General features: G+C 40.4%; 1 protein-coding gene across 1 annotated transcript; it reads left to right on the top strand.

Moving 5' to 3' along the window:
- Positions 1-890: 890 nt before the first annotated feature.
- On the top strand, positions 891-20,282 carry LOC134201638 (uncharacterized). The gene is made up of 3 exons (XM_062676876.1): positions 891-2,159; positions 2,248-2,352; positions 20,220-20,282. The coding sequence occupies exons 1-3, from the start codon at positions 891-893 to the stop codon at positions 20,280-20,282; spliced, it is 1,437 nt and encodes a 478-aa protein (XP_062532860.1).
- The last annotated feature ends 1,832 nt before the right edge of the window (positions 20,283-22,114 follow it).

The raw sequence follows: 22,114 nt of genomic DNA, 5'->3' as shown, positions 1-22,114 counted from the left end.
ATCAGAATATTGTTGTGGAGATTTGTTCTTCATTATTCTAATTAATTGTTTTTTTTTATTGTAAATTATGGTCTTTATTATGTTTTTCGTTATTAATATTCTTTATTTTTTTGTTTCTGTTTTATAAGGTATTGTATTTTTTTTTTTTTGTTTCATCATCCTGTGTATATCAGCTGGCGGGTGGTGCAGAGACATTGCGCGTGCATTTCTTTTAAACTTAATCCTTATTTTTATTTTATGGTAGTATAGTTATATTTATTTTAGTTTATTTTATATATTTATATTTATTTATTTTATTTTAATAGTATAGTTATATTATTCTGTTATATTTAATTTGTATACAATGGAATGTATTGATGATTCGTTTCTTTCTGCTAATGATTCTATGCTGTCATCTGATAACGATAGTTATTGTTCACTTCCCGATTCTCTTGGAGACTGTATACGGCAGACGTTTGATAAATCATCTGACTGCCTTTTAAATGTATGTCACCATTAATGCTCAAAGTATACCAAGTCACTACAGTGACTTATTCATTACTTTCACTAACACTAATGTTCATGCTGTCTTGATTTCTGAGAGATGGCTTAAGCCTCATTTACCTTCTGCTATCTACCCTCTCCATGGCTTCACTTTAATACGGAATGATCGTATCGATGCCCGAGGGGGCGGCGTTGCTATATATCTCCGCAGTAACATTTCTTATAAAACAATAGCTTGCTCGTCTGCTGATTCTTCTACACCTGTGGAATATCTCTTTCTTGAAATTTCTATGAAGGGAGCCTAAATTGTTCTCGGTGTCGTATACTGTCCCCCCAACGTCGACTACTTCTCCAGTCTCGAGCCGATTCTGGAATCTTTAGGGTCAGATTATTCACATCACATTATCATGGGAGATTTCAACACCAACTTCATAGCTCCTTTATCCTCTCGTTCCCGTAAACTTCAGGAAATCATTGGGTCTACTGGTCTTCATGTCTTGCCTCTACAGGCTACTCACCACAACATTAATGGCGATGATACTTGGCTAGACCTAATGCTGACCTCCACTCCTACCTCTGTACCCACTCACGGTCAATATCCTGCTCCTGGTTTTTCCCATCACGACCTCATCTTTTTATCTTATACGATTAAACCTCCTAAACCACAGCCCAGGGTTTTGTCAATGCGTAGTTTTGGGCGTATGAATAACGAAAATATATGCAAAGACGCTTCTAAAGTGGACTGGGACCAACTAATATCTTCACCCTCGGTAGATGAAAAGGTTCACATATTCAATGAAGTCGTCCTTGGGCTTTACAACACTCATGCGCCTATCAGAAAAATTAAACTGAAACGCCCACCAGGTCCTTGGATGACTGAAGGTATTCGGATGGCTATGAGGCGCCGGGATCGGGCTTTTCGAAAATTTAGGAGGAATCGGTGTGATGATAACTGGACTAAATTTAAGGTGTCGAGGAACCGGTGCAATCAGATGATACTTAACGCTAAACGACGCTACATTCTAGAAAACATAAATTCCGCTTCGCCTGCCGATATTTGGAAATTGCTTGGAACTCTGGGTATTGGTAGACAGCGTCACTCTGATTTTCAGGCGACGATAAGTTTGAATGACATCAACTTTCATTTCTCCTCTGCTACACCACTAAATAATCAAATGAAATGTCGCACCTTGAACTACCTGAATGGTTTGTCTCGACTTAATGTTGACTCCTTTGAATTTTCTTCGGTTGCTGTGGATGAGATCAAAAATATTATCCTGTCCATAAAATCGAACGCCGTGGGTTGTGACAATATAAGTCGCCGTATGATCGTCACAATCCTGGATCATCTTCTGCCAGTTATATGGCACATCACAAATTTCTCCCTATCATCAGGCTCTTTTCCGTCATTGTGGCGTAAGGCTTATGTTATTCCTTTACCTAAAATTCCTAACCCTTCCCTTCCAAATCACTTTAGGCCCATATCTATTCTTCCCTTCCTATCCAAGGTGATCGAGGCCTGCGTACACAAACAATTGTCGCAGTTTATTTTCCGGAACAACCTATTGAGCCCTTACCAGTCTGGCTTCCGACCAGGTCACTCCACCGTTTCCGCTCTCCTTAAAGTGGTTGGCGACATTAGGACAGGCATGCAAGACACTAAAGTCACAGTACTGGTACTAATTGATTTTTCAAATGCGTTCAATGCCGTCAATCACGATATTCTCCTATCTATTTTGTCCTATATTATGATCTCTCCTACAGCACTGGAATGGTTTTCATCATATCTTCGGGGACGCCAGCAGTGTACTCGTATTGATGACACCTCTTCAAGTTGGTGCAGTGTCAACTCTGGCGTGCCCCAGGGCGGTATTTTGTCTCCATTATTATTTTCTATTTTTATAAATTTCTTAACACATAATCTTCAGTGTGCGTATCATCTGTATGCTGATGACTTGCAGCTTTATAGACAGACGACTGTGGAGTCTATTTCTCAGGCAATAAACCAGTTAAATAGGGATCTGGACTACATATGTAGTTGGTCAACTAAGTTTGGCTTAACTGTGAATCCAACTAAATGCCAAGCCATTATTGTGGGCAGCCCTCGTATGATCCAACGCTTAACTACTATGTCACTCCCACCTATAATCTATAATGGTACAGTAATTCCCCTAAGTTCCGTGGTTAAGAACCTAGGCCTTTACATAGACTCCACACTCGACTGGAAAGCTCAAGTATCTTACGTTGGACAAAGAACCTCTGGAATTCTTCGTGCTCTGTATCGCCTCAAGAATTTCTTACCATCAGCGACCAAGACTATGCTAGTACAAGCCTTGATCTTCCCTATTATTGATTATGGTGATGTGTGTTATTTTGACCTGAATGCAGACCTTCTTAATAAACTTGATCGTCTTCTTAATAACTGCATTCGATTTATTTTTAATCTTCGTAAATATGATCATATATCTTCCTATCGTGCTCAGCTTAAACTTCTACCGATTCGCCAGCGTCGTAATTTACGTGCACTGACGACTCTTCATTCCTTACTTATGTCTCCCGAACCTCCTTCCTATCTAACTTCCTATTTTCAATATCTTCACTCCAGCCATGAGCGGGCCCTACGTTCTCTCAATAGCCTATTAATTCGTTGTCCGACACATAGTTCTAGTTATGTTCGTAACTCTTTCGTCGTGCAATCTGTTCTGCTATGGAATGCGCTTCCTCTCGAGATCAGGACTATTACTAACCGCTGCACGTTCAAGTTAAGGGTTCGGCGAATGCTGTTGGAAAAGTTAGCGGAATCGTCATGAACTTATTAAGATGAAGTTATTTGTTAAGGAAATTTATTAATATATTCCTTTTAATACTGTATAAACTATTATATGTATGTATGTATGTATGTATATTTATATTTATATGTGATTTTGTATATATGTAGATATACTTTTTTTGTGTGTGTATTCGTAGCCTAATATAAATTTCATTGCACCTACCACTATTTACTCTGCACTACCTTTGGTTGACTGGTAGAGAATGCCTTAGGCATTAAGTCCGCCAATGTAAATTTTACATGAAGTGTAATAAATAAATAAAATAAATAAATGAAATACAACGCATTTTAACAGTATTTTAATGGGAACCAACTACTTTCAAAATTATTCCGGTAATGTCACGTGTTCAATACTATTTTGTACCTTTAGAATTAAAGTGGCTCAACCCAAAATTCTTATTTTCTGGTAAACTTCAATATTGTAATACAATAATTGTATTTTTTTTGTTTTTCGGTTTAAACACTTTAAGGCATGCCATTTTATTTGAAAAAGGCAGAAAGAGTACTTTGTCTAGACTAAAAGAGACTGTTTAATTTTATAAGCTGATAGAATAATATAGAAAAGAATAATAGGATACCCTCTAATCGTCACATTGGAAAAAGGTATGGCTTTATCATTTTATCATTTAAATTATTTTTTATTGCGCTTATAAAACTAATTTAATTTACAATATGTAACTATATCTATAACTAATCCGTACTTGTCAAAATCCTCATAAATTGTCAATATTCTTAATAAAATTCCTATTAATAATATACAAGTGCAAATGTTGAGCTGCTTGCCAGAAATGATATAATAGTGCTTTTTTTTTGTTGTTTCCTTGTAGGCTGCCTGTAATAATCTAAATCTGTGTGAAAGGCAATAAATGATTTTATTATTATCTACTAATGGTAGTCCAGTGGTTGAAATTCGACCATAATTTATTTAAATTTTAAGTTTGAACATTAATATAGTTCTATTGTCACCTTTCTATTATCATAATTTCTATAATAATCATTGCTCTATGTCGCTAAGGCTACATTATAGAAAAATAATATTAAAGACAAAAAATATTAATCTATTCTCAATTTGACCACAGATTGATAAATCAATAAACATAAAAGTATAAATGCATGTGTGTGTGTGTCAAATACATGGTATTGTGTGTAAGGTTTTTTTATTGATTTAGTTTATTTTTTTATTGTTTATGCACAATTAAAAAAAAATGTTAGCAATCTGCACTACTTCTCTATATTCTCTATAAGTGTGGGAAATTTCCTACATCTCCGTCCGCGCAATTTTCGTAAAAAGGGGTACAACATTTTTACTTCACGTATTACTTAAAATGTAGGTTCTTAATAATAATACATAAGTGTTTTGAAATATAAAACGAATCTTAAATTTTTTAGTTATACCACTTCCATTCTAAGGGTGCTATTTCGTAAACAAACTTTGCCGTTCATTACGCCATTGCGTAACCCTTAAAATACACGAAAACTGCCCAGCATAAACATAATTTTTTAGTAACTTTAATAGAAGTACTAGAATTCGAAGTTTATTATAGAATTTATTTAATTGTAATTACATATTTAGACATAGGTACTTAACATAATTAATCTTGGAATAGGTAATTATTTCAGCTTTTTTTTAATTAAAGAAATTATGTTTTATATAGGTTTAATCATTTACCCGTTGAACGTTTATAAAATGATTGTATTTACGGTAATAGTGTTGATGATCTTCATTAGGTGGCCCAAATATACTAAAATTATTACGAGCATCCATCCTTATTTATAAATGTTTAAAGAAGCAAAATTATTATTACATTGTTCAAATTTCTATTTAATTTATAAATATATATCTGTACGTATGTATGTGTAAATATGTGTGTGTGTGTGTGTGTGTGTGCGTGTGTGTGTGTATGTGCGTGTGTGTTTGTGTGTGTGTATATATTTCAATAGATAGGTAAACAGTGTGCAATTCATTTCGAAATTATTCTTGCCCATCTAATGGTTGTCTGGAAGAGATCACTCTTAGCGATAAGACAAAGAATTGTACTCTTTTTTTTTTATTAATATTGTTACGCAATATTTATTCATTTTGTGTACAATAAAGAATACTCTATCTCACTCTCTCTCTCTCATCAAACAACTCTCTAAAAAAAAGCAATGATTTAATAAGAATTAAATGAAAAAGCAAATAATTAATATGTATTTACAACTAGCTAGACGTCTATAAAATTTTCTAACCGAAAAAAGATATGTGTATAAACCATTAGAATAGATAAAACCTTAAAAAACAACATTATTATTAAAAAGGAGAGAAAAAAATCTTGATATTGTATTGGTTTCACGGCAAAAATTTTAGTCACTACTTAACTTGCTTGAAAGTGAAGAAATACTCTCAAAATCCATTAATTTGCAACTCGCACTCGCACATACAATAATCGAGAGGCTCACTTCGGTAAAGCTATTCGATACATGAGACAGCAACATAAACAAACCTTCTCTCTCCCACAAAATGAGATTCATAAGCTTACCACTAGGTGGCACTGAACTCACACAAATTAAACATAACATTAACATGGACTGAGTAATTAAAAAAACTCTCACTAAGCACAAGTACATTACCCATTACCCGACTAATTATAAATATCGTTAGAAAGCTTGGCATTTCAATTAAACGCCTTAAAAAAAACCTTGCGTGCTACCAATATAAAAGAAAAAAATATCGCTTCTCAAGATGAATAAACGTCCTGCAAATTGACTAACTCGCACTCAGAGCTCCGCACGTTTCACCGTGAAGAGCGTACACTCGATGCGAGTCATTCGATTCCATTTTTGAAACTCGCACTAAGCCTACAGTTGCCTCCTGCACAATTTTTAGATACCATACTGTTATACTACGATAATCGTAACGAAGGTGATGATTAAAACCATTTACCAGAGTTGTTTTTTTATTTTAACATATTGCATCAAATCCCCTAGTAGATACAATATTAACAAATGCCAGCCAGGCATTGATTTACGTGGGCCTTAGTTCAGTTGCAGTTTTCAGTAAGATCAACCAAATAAATCTGATGACACCACCTACGCTTGTTATGTACCTACCTAAAACCTTGTCGCGATAAGCTTCAAGTTTACTGTACATGTGGTTCGTAGAAAACAGCCTCAAAAATATCGTTTTTTATTAAAATAACTCGAACAATAAACATAACCTAAAATGTAAACATTGTCTGATTTTACCAATTTGGCCATTGCTGGGAGACCTGAAAATTGGGCTCATGAAACCTTCTTAGGTATTGTAATTTATGCCCAAATTCTAGCACTGTAACGCCAGGCCCAAGTTTGTATGGATTTTGGGTTTGTCCTTTTTAATGTTCATTTACAAGATTACTAATTAGATAGAAAATCCAATTAATATTAAAATTAATCAAATTTAAATTGGGAAACACTGAACTATAACTCTTCTACGAGAATATCTTTGAATAACTACCACTAGATAGCGTTGTACACCAAAAACACCATCATAATGTTTTTCAGAATTCCTTAAAAATATACCAGTAAAAATCATAAAATTTTAAAACAAATATCTTCAAATCGTGTTATATCAGTATACACGTCGTTATTGGTGAAAACGATGAAATTATGTAACAATTGACAAAGCTATTAACAAAAAACCTGCATCGCGGTAGTAAAGTTCTCAAATATATCAGTATATATATATGACGGCGTTAACAATATTTCTGTCCGCATTCCGATAGAAGCACCCGACACGTGCGGACGTGCTCATCGATCACTCGATCGCCCGGTCTTTGTTCGCCCGGCTTTTGTTAGCCCGGCCATTGTTCGCGCTGCCTGTGTTCGTGATACATCTGCCGACCAAGTGTGTTTCCTGGAAGCTTTTATTTGTTTTGTTTTAGTTATTTTTGTGTTCGTGGTACATCTGCCGACGAAGTGGTTCCTGGAAGTATTTATTTGTTTTGTTTCTTTTTGTTATTTCTGTTTTGTTCTGTTTTTTCTTTGTCCTGTAGTAATCGCGCCGCATTGCCACCTGTGTTCAATAGAACCGCTCAGGTCCGAGAAGTTGGGGCCTCGCCGCAAGGCGAGTGTTTTCAAGACCCGGGGCCGCCCCACCTGGGCACTCAGCGATCATGGACGCTGTATTCGCGGAATTCCTCCGACTTCGCCACCCACAGCTCGCCTCAGAGTTTCTGGCCTTCAAGGCCAATCACACTGCGAGCCCTTTCGAGGACTCCGCCGCGCTCGCTGCTCCTGCGTCGCCTGTACCTGCGTGCAAAGCTTCTGCATCGAGCACCGCAGCCTCCGTCGTGCCTGCCGCTCCCGTGTCGCCTGTACTGGCGAGTAAAGCTGCTGCGTCGTCCGCCGTGACCATCGTTTCAGCTGAGCGATCATCCGCGGCCGCCGTCGCGCCCTCTAAAACACCTACACTTGCTCGTAGGTCGCCTGCGCCCGCCTCCTCGTGCTCCGACTCTGACTCGGACATGGAGGTCGACCTCGCCCCCGCCTCATCGACGGATGGATTCACCCTGGTACAGAAGGGTAAGAAGCGTGCCGCGGAGTCCCGAGCTCCCGCGGCCGCTAAAATTAGCAAAGCCGCGAACGCGTCGCGCCCCCGCCCTCAGACTCCCGTTGCGCCCCCAGCCCGTGCCATTCCGTCGCCGCGTCCGGTGGCACAAAATAAAACCCAGACCCCTCCCCCGGTTATCCTTCAGGAGAAGGCAGCTTGGGATCGAGTTTGCCTGGCCCTTAAGGCCAAAAATATCAATTTCACGAATGCCCGTAACCTCGCGAACGGCATTCAAATTAAGGTTCAAACACCCGACGACCATAGGGCCCTCTCTTTTTACCTCCGTAAGGAGCGTATAAGTTTCCATACGTATACGCTCCAGGAGGAGCGCGAACTCCGCGTTGTAATACGCGGAATCCCTAAAGAGTTAGATGTAGTAGAGCTCGTCAAGGCCGATCTGTTAGAACAGGGCTTTCCAGTGAATTCTGTGCACCGTATGCACACCGGCCGCGGTAGGGAGCCATATAATATGGTTCTAGTCACCCTCCAGCCTACCCCCGAGGGTAAGAAAATCTTCAACACACAGACCGTCTGTAGGCTCTCCGGTATCGCCGTCGAAGCCCCCCATAAAAAAGGCACTCCTAGCCAGTGCCATAACTGTCAACTGTACGGGCACTCTTCCCGTAACTGTCACGCGTGCCCCCGATGTGTTAAGTGTTTGGGCGATCACGCCACGGCCCTCTGCGCTCGCGACCAAACAACCGCGACGGAACCGCCTAGCTGCGTCCTGTGTCGAACACAGGGTCACCCCGCGAATTACCGTGGTTGCCCCGAGCCCCTAAAATAAATCGGCGCGTCGCCCGCCAAAACCGCCTCCGAGCTTCCGGCCCAGACATCAAAGCCTCGGCACCCTCTGTGTCGCAGGCTAAGCCAGCGTTCGTTCCGGCACCGGTGCCCAGTGTCTCGGCCTGGGCGAAACCGCTGCCGTACACGAACACTGCTACAACTCCCTCCTCCGCGATTCGTCCCGCCCCCGCGACTCGTCCCGCCCCCGTGACTCGTCCCTCTCCCGCGACTTGCCTTCCGGCCGCGTCCGACAATCTCGCTTTAGCGATCGACTTCTTTCAGTCGATCAACTTTGAGCGCGTTAACGCTTTGGGCGACGCCATTCGCGCTGCCTCCACTGCACAACACTTTAGCGCCGTTGTGCAGGAATACGCCGACGTATACGCGTCACTAAATACGTACGTCCTCCCCTCACTCCGCCGGTAATCAATGGCGTATATAAGTAGAGTAAAGCCCCTATCCGTAACGATAGGATTTTTTAACGCTTACGGTCTCGCAAATCAACGTGATCAGGTTTCTGACTTTTTGCGTGACCATCAAATTAATATATTTTTAGTGCAGGAGACCCTACTTAAGCCCGCGCGCCGTGACCCTAAAATCGCGAACTACAGCATGGTCAGGAACGACAGGCTCTCTGCTCGTGGTGGTGGTACCGTCATTTACTATAGAAGAGCCCTGCATTGCGTCCCGCTCGATTGCTGCCGCGCTCGCTAATATCGAAGCATCAGTGTGCCGAATCTCACTGACGGGACACGCGCCGATCGTTATCGCGTCCGTTTATCTTCCACCGGATAAGATCGTTCTAAGCAGTGATATCGAGGCGCTGCTCGGCATGGGGCGCTCTGTCATTCTGGCGGGCGACCTAAATTGTAAACACATGAGGTGGACCTCACACACCACAACCCCGAATGGCAGGCGACTTGACGCGTTAGTCGATGATCTCGTCTTCGATATCGTCGCTCCGCTAACCCCGACTCACTACCCGCTAAATATCGCGCATCGCCCGGATATTATTTATTTTTTATTAAATTCTTTATTTCAGATAACAACAATCCATATAAATGTTAGTAACAGTTATTTCTTAAAACTTATTTTTATATAGTTTTATTTCTTCGTTTTTTTCTTGATCGTTTTGTATGTCTTTTAATTTAATAAAATTTACAATTTTTAAAACTTCTTCCTGATTGACATGTGATTCCAATACAGGGTTTCTACTTAAACTGTCTGCTTCTGAGTTATACTTTCCCGGTGAATATATCACTTCAAAATTAAATTGTGATAAGTAATATGTTAGGTCCCCTAGTTCTTCATCTGTTCTCGCCTTAATATTTAGTTTTTCTAGAGGCTTATGGTCTGAAAATACTTTAAATTTTTTCCCTATGAGCCAATGCTGCCAATACTTTATTGCTTCTTTTATGGCTAAGCATTCCAGATAAATGGCTTTTTTTCGTTTTTGACTATCATTTAATTTCCTTGAAAAAAATGCACATGGCTTTTCTACTCCATTCACTTGGGGTTGTTTCAAAATAGCCCCTACACCCTGAATACTAGCATCTGTATAAATATGTATAGGTAAATCGGGATCAAATATTTCCAAAATAGGTTTTAAGCAAAGCATTCTTTTTATTTTATCAAAAGATTCTTGACATTTTTCTGTCCATATGAATTTTTGATCTTTTCTTAACAAATTGTGTAAAGGATCCAATATGATTGATATATTTGGTATATATTTCCCATAGAAATTTATTTTACCTAAAAATTGTCGAATATTCTTCTTTGTTTTTGGAACAGGGAATTTTTTTATAGCTATAACATTATCTTTTAGTGGAGTAACTGTATTATTTTTAATTATATGGCCTAAGTATTTCACGGAGTCTTGTGCAAAAACGCATTTAGAGAATTTTAATCTAAAGCCTTCTTTTGATATTGCTTCCAATAATAGAGATAAATGTTGTATGTGTTCAGTGAATGTCTGGGAAAATACTAAAATGTCATCAATGAAATTTACTGTAAAATTTGACAATTTGTGTTTCCTAATAATGCTCGTAAGTATTCTTTGAAAAATTGCCGGTGAGGTTTTTAAGCCAAATGGCAAACAAGTCCATTGGAAATGATTTTCTTGAGTAACAAATGCTGTTTTCTTCCTATCTTCTACTTTCAAAGGTATAGACCAGAATGCGGAATTTATGTCTAGTGTGGAGAAAAATTTACAATTTTTTTTTTTAACATTAAATCTTCCATCAGTGGAAATGGTTGCGACTGAGGAACCACTATTTTATTTAAATCACGAAAATCTATGCATAGTCTAGATTTTCTACCTTCCTCTTTTTTATAGGCTAATGTTACAGGGGCTGCAAAAGGACTATATGATTCTTCAATTAAATTTCTTTGTAATAATTTTGAAACTTGTTGTTCTATTTCTTTTTTATCTTCAAAATTACACCTATATGGTATTTTGCTACAATATGTATCTACTAGTAAATCTATATGTGCTTCATAGCCTTTCACTGAACCTACATCATACCTATCTTTTGCAAATAGTGATTTATATTTGCTTATTAATTCATCTATTTTTGATTGTTGCTGTGCGTCTAAGTGATTTACTGAAATTTTGAAGTTTGTAACTTCTATGTGCTCACTGAAGTTTATTTTACACTTATCAGTCATATTAAAAATATTTTTCACTGTTAAGTCTCTATCATTACCTTCATCAATTAAATATTGTTTGTTTTCAATTTTGTTACCTGTGAAGCCAGGAATATTTTCATTATTTTGTTTTTTTTCTCTTTTGTTTAGATTTTGTGTGATTTTCAAGTTTTCATTTTGAATAAGTTGAAAAGATTTTATACAATCCAATCCAATCAGAAAATCATAATCAAAGTTTTGATCATCAATTACAAACACATTCATATTTTTTTCTATTTCAAAAATCTTTATCTTTAATGTTACTATTCCTGTTGACTTTTTTACACCATTAATCGTTTTTAAATTTGCTTGATTATAGATATTATGGTTTTTTTTTTAAGGATAATAGTCTTGAATTAATTAAATTTACATTTGATCCTGAATCATAAACACCTAATATTTCTAAGGAATCATTTATTATAAGCTTAACTTTGATTAATGGTGGAATAATTAGTTTTTTGGATCTATTTCATTTAAACTTATTTCTAATTCAGAATTATTAACATTCCTAATTGACTCTTTTTTAGAGCAATCATTATCTCTATTTTTGAACCAACATACAGATTCTGAATGATACCTAATTCCTTTCTTTTCTTTTCACAGATTTTGCATGGTCGGGCTCTGAAATTTTTTTCTTTTATTTTATAATCCGAATCTATTCCCTTTTTCTCCACAGTCCTTTTATTCATTAAGTGTTCCAAGCCCCGAATAATACTAAATAAATCTTCAGTCTCTCTTAATTTATTTCTATCTATTTCATCCGCTATAAAATTAGGCAGCCCTGTTACAATTAAATCAATCAAGGTAGGTCTATCTATTAATTTGTTAATCTCTAATAAAAGCCTCTCTTTCTTGAGAGCATATTCCAATAATGAGCCCTGCCTATATTTGAACAAAATAGCATACCTTATTGGTGTCCAGCCTTTGTTCACATATGTTTCACAAAAGCTTTTTTTCCAAATACCCCATTCTGAATTAATTGTATATTTTATAAGCATAGAATTATACCAATCTTGACAAGAATCATCCAGAAATAGCCTAAGCACTTGAATCTTTTGAATATCTTCATCTATACCTTTACGAGTACATTCAGCTTCAAAGATGATCATCCACTGTGTTACACTTGAGGTTTTTTTTGTGAATTTTTCTATTACAAACATTTCAGATATTTGTTTTAAATTAAACTGTTTAGATTCCTTCTTCAATTCAGCAAAGTTTTCCAGGATTCTTGTAAGAGTTTCCGTCAAAGTTTCATTAGTAAAAATCTGTTGTTGTGTTTTTGATGTAATCTCCTCCAGTAAATATCCCTGGAACTGCATATTTCCGTCTTGGTCCATGTAAGTGTCACGTAATTCTGCTGTTGCTGAAATCCATACTTGCCTTTTTTCGTGTCTTCTTTGCAACGTAGCTTTTACTTTTTGAAAAGTTTGGGTTTTTATTACCGCATCGTGTAGTTTCACCGGTTGTAATTTTTCCGGCATTAAGAACACATTTTTTTCGGTATCTGTTATTGAGGTTATACAAATCACATTTGTTTTCGGATCTTCACCTGGTTTCACAATAAATTCAAACTTCAACTTATCCATTGTTTCTAAAAGCTTCAATCAATGTTGTTTTGTAATGTGTTTTGTAATGAAACAAAGAACCAAGTTGTTGCTCTGCAAAGAGTTTTTTATTATTATTATTTTACTAACTTATTTCTACACTTACAATTATTATAATTATTTTCGAACCTGCAAAGAGAAACAACATTGAAAGATATTGCTTCACCCTTTTTTAAATCTGCAAGTTTTTTTAATCTATTAAGAAAGCACGTTATATTTTTGAATGTCCGAAGCCAGAGAGCAAATCCAATTATGGAATGAACATAGCTTCCACCACAGATAATACTATTATGATAGTCGAAGCTAATGCGCGGGAAATTTAAATGTAATTAATGAAGGGCCAAGAGAGCTTCATTTACATATATATATATAGTTCTGTCTCAATTTCTCATAAAACGCTAATAAGAGCGAAAAAGACAACCTGGGTAACTTTTTACAGCTTTCACTGCATAATAAAGCAAAATGGTTTTTTTTCGGGTTGAAATTCTTCCGAAAAAATTTGGGGTACTCAATAACGCGCGCCAAGTACGATATTTTAATTTTTTTATTTTTAGATTTTCAAAAAAAAATTTTTATTTTTTCGACATTATGACGGTTTCTTGGTATTTTTTTGTATTTCACATCTTTTTGTAGAGAATGAAAGTTATTGAAATCTTATTTTTTTGTAAAGTGCAAATGTCATTGAGATGAGTTTTATAAACGTGGACTTGGCGCATTTTTTTACAGTGAAACTGTTTTTGTTCGGATATCAATTACAACAATTAATCTACTTGAAATTATTAATTTTATCACCACAAACTATAGCTCGCTCAAAAATTTCGATCCTGACTTTTTTTCGATGTATTTTTTTTTGAGAGATTTTATGACCTGGTAACTGAGACCTTTAAATCATGTCTTATTTTAATTTATATTATTCATATTTTTATGAAAAATGATATTATGGAGTGAAATGAAATGAAGATGATTAATTTGAGACATTAATCACCTGGGATGAAATGAAATGAGATGATATGGAATGAAATATAATCTCAGTAAAATGGTGGTCATTTACTAAGATCTCAGTGGAGGAGGCTTTTTGGAGGAAACCGAGAAGTTACTTACAGCGGCTTTGTTTAATTTTTCCACATTTGTGCACTTTCACAGATATTAAACAGTTAATAAACCACCATTATTACACATTTAAACCCGAAGAAACACTAAATAGACAAAATAAAACAAATCACACAACTTCACACCTCGCGTTCCCGCCAAAAAGTCATTATTTCTACATAAACTGTAGCTTCAAGGGGATAGTTTGCAGTTCTTATTGAACGGTTTATACATTATATAATGTTAATGTTGTTACTGTTAGTATTTTAGTATATGTACTGCCGAAGCAAGTACTGTTGTTCCTGTTGGAGGGACAATTTTGTTTTGTAATGTAATACCGAAATACTTCACGAGATGGCGTTACAAAAAATCCCTTCCCAAAACTATAAAACCGTTGTGATTGTCTACGTATAAATAATATTTATTCGTATAAATACTGATTCCAAATCCCTGACAAAAAAAAAAAAAATGTCCCCTCAATAATTATAGGTTATAGGTACAATCGCCAGTGCATTAACAAAAAAAAAAAAAAAAAAAAATTATATAACTAAGATTTGATTACATTTCATTGATTGCTTAAGATTAATTTATATTTAATTGGGAAATGATCCGCGACAGATTTTTCCTGTAAGTTGTGAGACAATTAGAAAAAACATCTATTTCACTTAAAATTAGTTCAGCGCAATCGGACAACTCCGAAGGAACATTGACGGAGACCGCGCTACCGTGGACATTATTGTAGTCCCAAAGGACTCTGTTTATGGGAGAGTAAGCACCTAAATTCGAACGAGCGGGCTTTTTGAGGAACGGTTTATATTTCTTCGTTCTTGGTAGGCACTTAGGGGCTGATATTTTTATCTGGGTTAAAAGATTAGGTGTGTCGGTTATTCCATGGATTAATTTGTACAGAAATATACCCCCCATATTCGGTTAAGAAGAGAATCTAAATTAAAGTGGCAAAGTCTATCTTCATAGCTGGGTAACTTCCTACCCAGATTGTAGTTGTACGACAAGTACCATAGAAACCGTTTCTGGACACTTTCCAATTGTTTCTTGTATATCTCATAGTAAGGGTTCCACACAATGCAGCAATTTCCACAGATTCGGTAGAATCTGGCGCCAAGTTCCGTTCAAAAATCCCGTTGTAAACGGAGCGCCAGACTACCGACTGTGTTTACTGTAAGCAGAACGGTTTTTTGAGGTTGCGAAATTTTATTTCATTCTACGGTACTTCTGGTTCCTAAATTGTATATTATATACAAAAAAATACCAAGAAACCGTCATAATGTCGAAAAAATTATATTTTTTTTTTTTGAAAATTTAAAAATAAAAAAATTTAAATATCGTACTTGGCGCGCGTCATTGAGTACCCCAAATTTTTGTACATCTTTTGTTTGTTTGAAGTCGTCGTGGCCTAAAAGATAAGACGTTCGGTGCATTCGTGTTGAAGCGATACACCGGTGTTCGAATCCCGCAGGCGGGTACCAATTTTTCTAATGAAATACGTACTCAACAAATGTTCACGATTGACTTCCACGGTGAAGGAATAACATCGTGTAATAAAAGTGAAACCCGCAAAATTATAATTTGCGTAATTACTGGTGGTAGGACCTGTTGTGAATCCGCGCGGGTAGGTACCACCGCCCTGCCTATTTCTGCCGTGAAGCAGTAATGCGTTTCGGTTTGAAGGGTGGGGCAGCCGTTGTAACTACCTAGTCAGGTCATAAGTATTGTCACACAGTAAAAACTTTTCTTTTAGAATGCTGGCCACAAAAAAGTTTATTGAATTCGAATTTCGAATCGTTCATGAAAATAAAAATGTATACTTTTAGAATTTTACTCATTTTTAAATATGGAGTGGACGCTTAAAGAAGACCGTGTTGCAGTTATTGCGTTGCATCGTTGCGGTTACGCGCCAATTCATATTTTTAACATACTGAAAAATTTGAATATAACCAAAAGATTCGTTTATCGTACCATCAAACGATACAATGAAGACTCTAGTGTAGATGACAGGTCAAGAAGTGGTCGCCCTCGGTCTGTTAGGACTCCAGCAGTGATAATAGTTGTGAAGGCGCGAATTCAAAGAAATCCCAAACGTTAGCAGAAACTGTTGGCCCTTCAGATGGGGTTAAGCAGAAACACGATGAAAAGGGTGTTAAATGAAGACTTAGGGCTTCTGGCATATCGAAGAAAAACAGGACATCGTTTGAATGCTCGTCTAATGGACCTGAGACTGAAGAGATGCCGCGCTTTGTTGAAGCGGTACGCGGGAAAAAAATATCGGGAAATTCTTTTTTCGGATGAAAAAATTTTTACCGTAGAAGAGAGCTACAACAAACAAAATGATATGGTGTACGCACACAGTAGTGAAGAAGCGAGCAACCGTATTCCGCGTGTCCAACGAGGTCATTTTCCATCCTCGCTCATGGTATGGTTGGGAGTTTCTTATTGGGGCTTAACAGAGGTACATTTTTGTGAGAAAGGTGTAAAAACGAATGCAGTTGTGTATCAAAATACAGTCCTGACGAACCTTGTGGAACCTGTTTCTCATACCATGTTCAATAACAGGCACTGGGTATTCCAACAAGATTCGGCGCCAGCTCATAGAGCGAAGAGCACACAAGACTGGCTGGCGGCGCGTGAAATCGACTTCATCCGGCACGAAGACTGGCCCTCCTCCAGTCCAGATTTGAATCCGTTAGATTACAAGATATGGCAACACTTGGAGGAAAAGGCGTGCTCAAAGCCTCATCCCAATTTGGAGTCACTCAAGACATCCTTGATTAAGGCAGCCGCCGATATTGACATGGACCTCGTTCGTGCTGCGATAGACGACTGACCGCGCAGATTGAAGGCCTGTATTCGAAATAATAAACTTTAGTGTCATAAGAATCTATGTTTTGTTAAGTTCATTTTGGTATATGAATGGTTACATAATGAATAAACTTGTTTCAATTATTTTACATTAAGCATGTGAATGAATTTATGACCTGACTAGGTATATTGAGACCTTACAACTTATATCTCAAGGTGGGTGGCGCATTTACGTTGTAGATGTCTAAGGGCTCCAGTAACCACTTAACATCAGGTGGGCTGTGAGCTCGTCCACCCATCTAAGCAATAAAAAAAAAAAAAAAAACACCAACTTTATTATGCATATTATTATAGACTACGATTAATTATAATTTTCTTGGCTTATCTTTTTGAATCAATCATTCGTTCAATAATAATAGCAATAAAAGCAAAATACGTAACGCTTTCGGGTAAATTAATCACGGGAATTCGTTTTGTAATGATGTTTTTTTTATGTTTTTTTTTTATATTGCCCTTGTAGTAGGCAGACGAGCATACGGCCCACCTGATGGTGAGTGGTTAACGTCGCCCATGGACTTCAGCAATGCCAGGGGCAGAGCCAAGCCGCTGCCTACCGCTTAATACTCTCCACAAGCCTCTTTTAAAGGACATGTCATAGCGCTCGGGAAACACCGTGGAGGGGAGCTCATTCCATAGCCGGATGGTACGTGGCAAAAAAGACCTCTGGAAACGCACTGTGGATGACCGCAGTGGCTCCAGGTAGTATGGATGAACTCTACTCCGGTGGCGGGCGGTGCGATGGTAAAAACGAGATGCCGGTATCATCTCGAACAATTCCTCAGAGCACTCCCCATGGAACATTCGGTACAAAATACAGAGGGAACTGAAATCCCTCCGCAGACCCAAAGGTTCCAAACGATCCGCGAGAATGGGATTATCGACGATCCGAACGGCCCTTCTCTGTATGGAGTCAAATGGAAGAAGCTGGTATTTGGGAGCCCCGGCCCAGAGATGGGAGCAGTACTCCACGCGAGGCCTTGTGCTTTATAAAGCAAAAGTATTTGTCCAGGCGTGAAATACCGCTTCGCTCTGTTGAGGACTCCCAGCATTTTGGACGCCAACTTGGCTTTGCCTTCCAAATGACTCCGAAATTGGACATCACTCGAAATGTCGACCCCAAGTATCCCGATATTCGCGGAAGGTTGCAGGGATACTCCTTGGAATTGCGGCGCCATGACAAAGGGGTCCTTCTTCGCAGTGAACGCGCAAACTTGTGTCATCAACGGGTTGAATTGAACTAAGTTCGATTCACCCCACTCGGAGATTCGCCCCAGAGAGTTCTCCACTTCAGACACAAGTTTTGATCGTCTCTCTTGCACCACGCTCCGAGAGAGACTCTGATGGCCGATATATCGCGTATCCCCCGTGCTGTCATCCGCATAGCAATGCATGCCATCAATAGACAGCATGTCATTGATATACAGGATGAAAAGCGTGGGGGAGAGCACCGAACCTTATAGAACGCCAGCATTAATGGTCATGGTATCAGAACAGTCACCGTCTACAACGACCGTGATGCTCCGCCCATCCAAAAAGCTAGCGATCCACTTGCAGAGACCCTCGGGGATTCCGTAAGATGGTAGCTTCGACAGAAGCGCCCTATGCCAGACCCTGTCGAAGGCCTTCGCGATATCAAGGCTCACAGCAAGAGCCTCGCCCTTGCTCTCCAAGGCTTCAGCCCACCTGTGAGTAAGGTATACAAGAAGATCACCAGCTGAACGACCGTGACGGAAACCGTACTGTCGGTCACTGATCAGCTGGCGATCCTCCAGATACTTCAGGAGTTGTATATTTATTATTCGCTCCATCACCTTGGAAAGCAAGGAAGTTATCGCGATAGCCCTATAGCTCGATGGGTCCGACCGGTCACCCTTCTTGGGGATAGGGTGGACGTGGGCGGTCTTCCATGAAGACGGAACCCTGCTAGCGCAATAAGACAGGCGATACAAACGCGTTAGCGCAGGCGTCAGCTCAGGGGCACACGTTTTTAGAACCACTGCAGGGATGCCGTCTGGCCCACTCGACTTATGGACGTCCAGGAGTCGGAGTTCCCGCCTGACTGCACACTGTGTAAAGCAGATCTCCGGCAGGGAACTATCACACCGGGGGATGTTTGGTGGTGTGGCACCCCCGTCGTCCACAGTCGAGTTCGAGGCGAAGAGTTTGACCAGAAGGTCAGCCTTCTCTTTCGCACTGTGGGCCAGAGTGGCATCGGACTTGCGCAGTGGTGGGAGACTAGACCTGCAAAAGTTTCCTTCTGCAGCTTTGGCGAGCGACCAAAAAGCACGGCTCCCAGAGGGATAGCTCTTTAGTCGCTCGCCAACTCTAGCAACGTGCTCCGACTTCGCCTTGGCAATCACCTTCTTGTAGGACCTGGAAGCAGCGTTATATTTCCGTCTTTCCTCTGAGATGTTAGGATCCCGGCGGCTCCTGGCATTATCCCATGCCACGTATGCGAGCCGCTTGAGGTGTGCAGCATCCCTGCTGGCATTGTTATACCAGGGTCTGCTGCAACCCCCAACGGGCACTTCAGAAGAGGGAATAAACAATTCCATCCCCTGGAGCACCACGTCTTTAAGACAGTCCGCACAGACGTCAGGATCAGCAGAGGAAAAGCAGAACCGCCCCCATGGGTAGGATGCGTAAAATTCACGCAATCCATCCCAATCTGCTGACATATACCGCCAAACTCTTCGATACCCGGTCGTCGTTCGACGACCAGGACGAGAGAGTGGAACGGCAGTACGGATAAGGCAGTGATTAGACGATCCAAGCGGAGCGTCGACCACCACACTGTATCCGGCCGGATCCGTGGTCAGCAGAAGGTCCAACAGAGAAGGCTCGTACCCCTCGATATCTGGGACACGGGTGGGCTGTGTCACCAGCTGGGAGAAGCCGTAGGCCAAGGCGAAATCGTAGACAGTCCGACCCGGGAGGTCAGTGGTTCTGAACCCCAACCACTCTTGGTGGTGAGCGTTAAAGTCTCCAAGAACCACCACCTCCGCAGATGGGTACTGCTCAAGCAAGCGGTTAGCCCCCTCTTGCACATGCTCTATCAGAGCTGCACCTGCATCACTGCTGTGGGACCTGTACAGGCACGCGTAGACTCGGGTACAACCCCCGTGATCTACGCGCAGCCATAAGAGGGACAGGTCCCGTTGTTCGAGGCCTCGTAGACAGCGACAATGTTGATTCAGTCGCTCGACCATCCTGGTTTGCGAAGCAGATGGTACAGGCTCATCGGCTGATGCTGGAGGGTAGTCTTTTTCCGCCGATACGGTTATCTGGTCACCAGGTTGTTGCTGAGCGGAGGCGGCGTGTGATCCCGCTTCTGATGACGGAGAAGGGACCGCCGTAGTGTTTTTAAAAAGTGTGACGTCAGCATTACTGACGTCACGGTCATTAATTTGTTGACGAATGACTCATGTTTGGGTTTCCGAAACAAAACTTCACGAGAACTTCATGAGAACTTCACGAGAACTTCGTAGATTGCACGAGAAACATAACAACGTTACAGAGAGATCCGTACTGTACTATGGCTCGGACACGAATCAACGAGCGCTTTTTTTTTTTTTATGATTGAAAGTTTACTGGTGGCCCGAAGGCCTTTTGAGTTTCACCAGGACAGGTGGGCGAGCAAAGGCTCAGCCAAGAGGGGTGGGATTTGCTAACAACTGCCCGAGCGCCTCCGAAGGAGACCTAACAACTCAAGAGCAATTGTTTCGCGAATGAATCTACTACCGGATCGGAATCGCGACCCGCTGAGAAGATCCGGCGAGAAACTCAGCGGGCTGATGCATGGGTTAGGTTGCACGTCGACCTCTTTGTCGAGTTCGACGAGTACGGTTACCGGGGTCCCTAAGCCTGCCCCTAGTATTAGAGCTGAAGGCATCTAATGCAAAGGTTATTGGATCTGATGGATCCGTAAGGACGTGTCTTGGGCGTCGACGGTGACTGGCTCCTGCATGATCAGGATTCGGGGAGTAGTCAGCGGCGGCAACGATAAGGCGATTATCGTGACGCATAGCCTTATCGAAGTATCGTTCCGACGCTGACTTCATGTATTTCCGAATTGATTCGAGGCCCCGGTCGTCGTGTAGGTCAACGTTCCTCACGAACCACGGAGCCCCGACAGCTAACCTGCAAAAGCGGGATTGTAGGGATTGGAGGGTGTCTATGTGTGTGCGGGCCGCGTGAGCGAACACCACACTCGCGTAAGTCATGACGGGCCTTATGCAAGTTTTGTAAATTGTCACCTTGTTCCGAAGGGACATTTTACTCCGCTTACAGATCATGGGGTAGAGTCTACCGAGAATAAACGCGGCACGGTCACGGACTGATTTTATATGCGGGCGGAATGTCATCGATGCATCCAGGGTAACGCCCAGGTACTTGACCTTCCTGGCCCAGGGTATGGGTTGTCTAAAGGGAGTAATCGGGGGTGTGAGATTCCTCCTCCTAATCCGGGAGGAAATCCGTGTGGAGCTTCCCCTCTGAAATAGCACCGCAGTACTTTTCGCTGGGTTGATGTCTATGCGCCAATTTCGGAACCACTGTCCTAGGGCTAGGGCTGCGCTCTGAAGCTTCTTCGCGATTAGGGACTTATTTCTACTAGAATAGTAAACAGTCGTGTCGTCGGCGAATAAAGCTAAATGGGTCGGCGGCGACCGGGGAATATCGTTGACGAATAAGCTAAATAGGAGGGGTGAGAGGACAGAGCCTTGCGGGACTCCAGCTGTGAGAGGTCGTGGGGAGGAGCGGGTTCCCTCGACTCGATATCGAAAAGAGCGGTTCGACAAGAAGTCCCGTATGATGAGCACGAGACTATCCGGCACGCCCATGTTGAATAGTTTGAAAATCAAACCATTGTGCCAGACTTTATCGAACGCTTTTGCGACGTCGAAGAAGAGAGCTCCCGTGTATAACGGTTTTGGTCGATTAAGCCCCACAAGAATGTGCTCCGTGAGGCGGTGCACCTGTTGAACGCATGAGTGATTTGTACGGAATCCGAATTGTTCATCGATGAGAATGCCCTTGGATGAGACGAAGTCTCTGAGGCGTTTGTAAAGCAGACGCTCATACAGTTTGCCTAGAGACATGAGGAGGCTAATCGGGCGGTAGCTCGTCGGATGATTTTTTGGTTTACCGGGTTTATGTATGCCGATAACGTCCGCTTCTTTCCACACCGCG

Source organism: Bombyx mori, chromosome W (genome assembly GCF_030269925.1).
Source record: "Bombyx mori chromosome W, ASM3026992v2".
In the NCBI taxonomy this organism is placed as follows: Eukaryota; Metazoa; Arthropoda; class Insecta; order Lepidoptera; family Bombycidae; genus Bombyx; species Bombyx mori.
Note: the sequence above shows the minus strand (reverse complement) of the source record. Positions and strands in the feature narration are given on the sequence as shown.

Coding starts and splice junctions, on each gene's coding strand:
- LOC134201638 (XM_062676876.1), top strand. CDS start 891: ATGGGAGATTTCAACACCAACTTCATAGCTCCTTTATCCTCTCGTTCC. Junction 2,160..2,247: donor ACACTAAAGTCACAGTACTG/GTACTAATTGAT, acceptor TCTCTCCTACAG/CACTGGAATGGTTTTCATCA. Junction 2,353..20,219: donor CTCTGGCGTGCCCCAGGGCG/GTATTTTGTCTC, acceptor TCTGGTCACCAG/GTTGTTGCTGAGCGGAGGCG.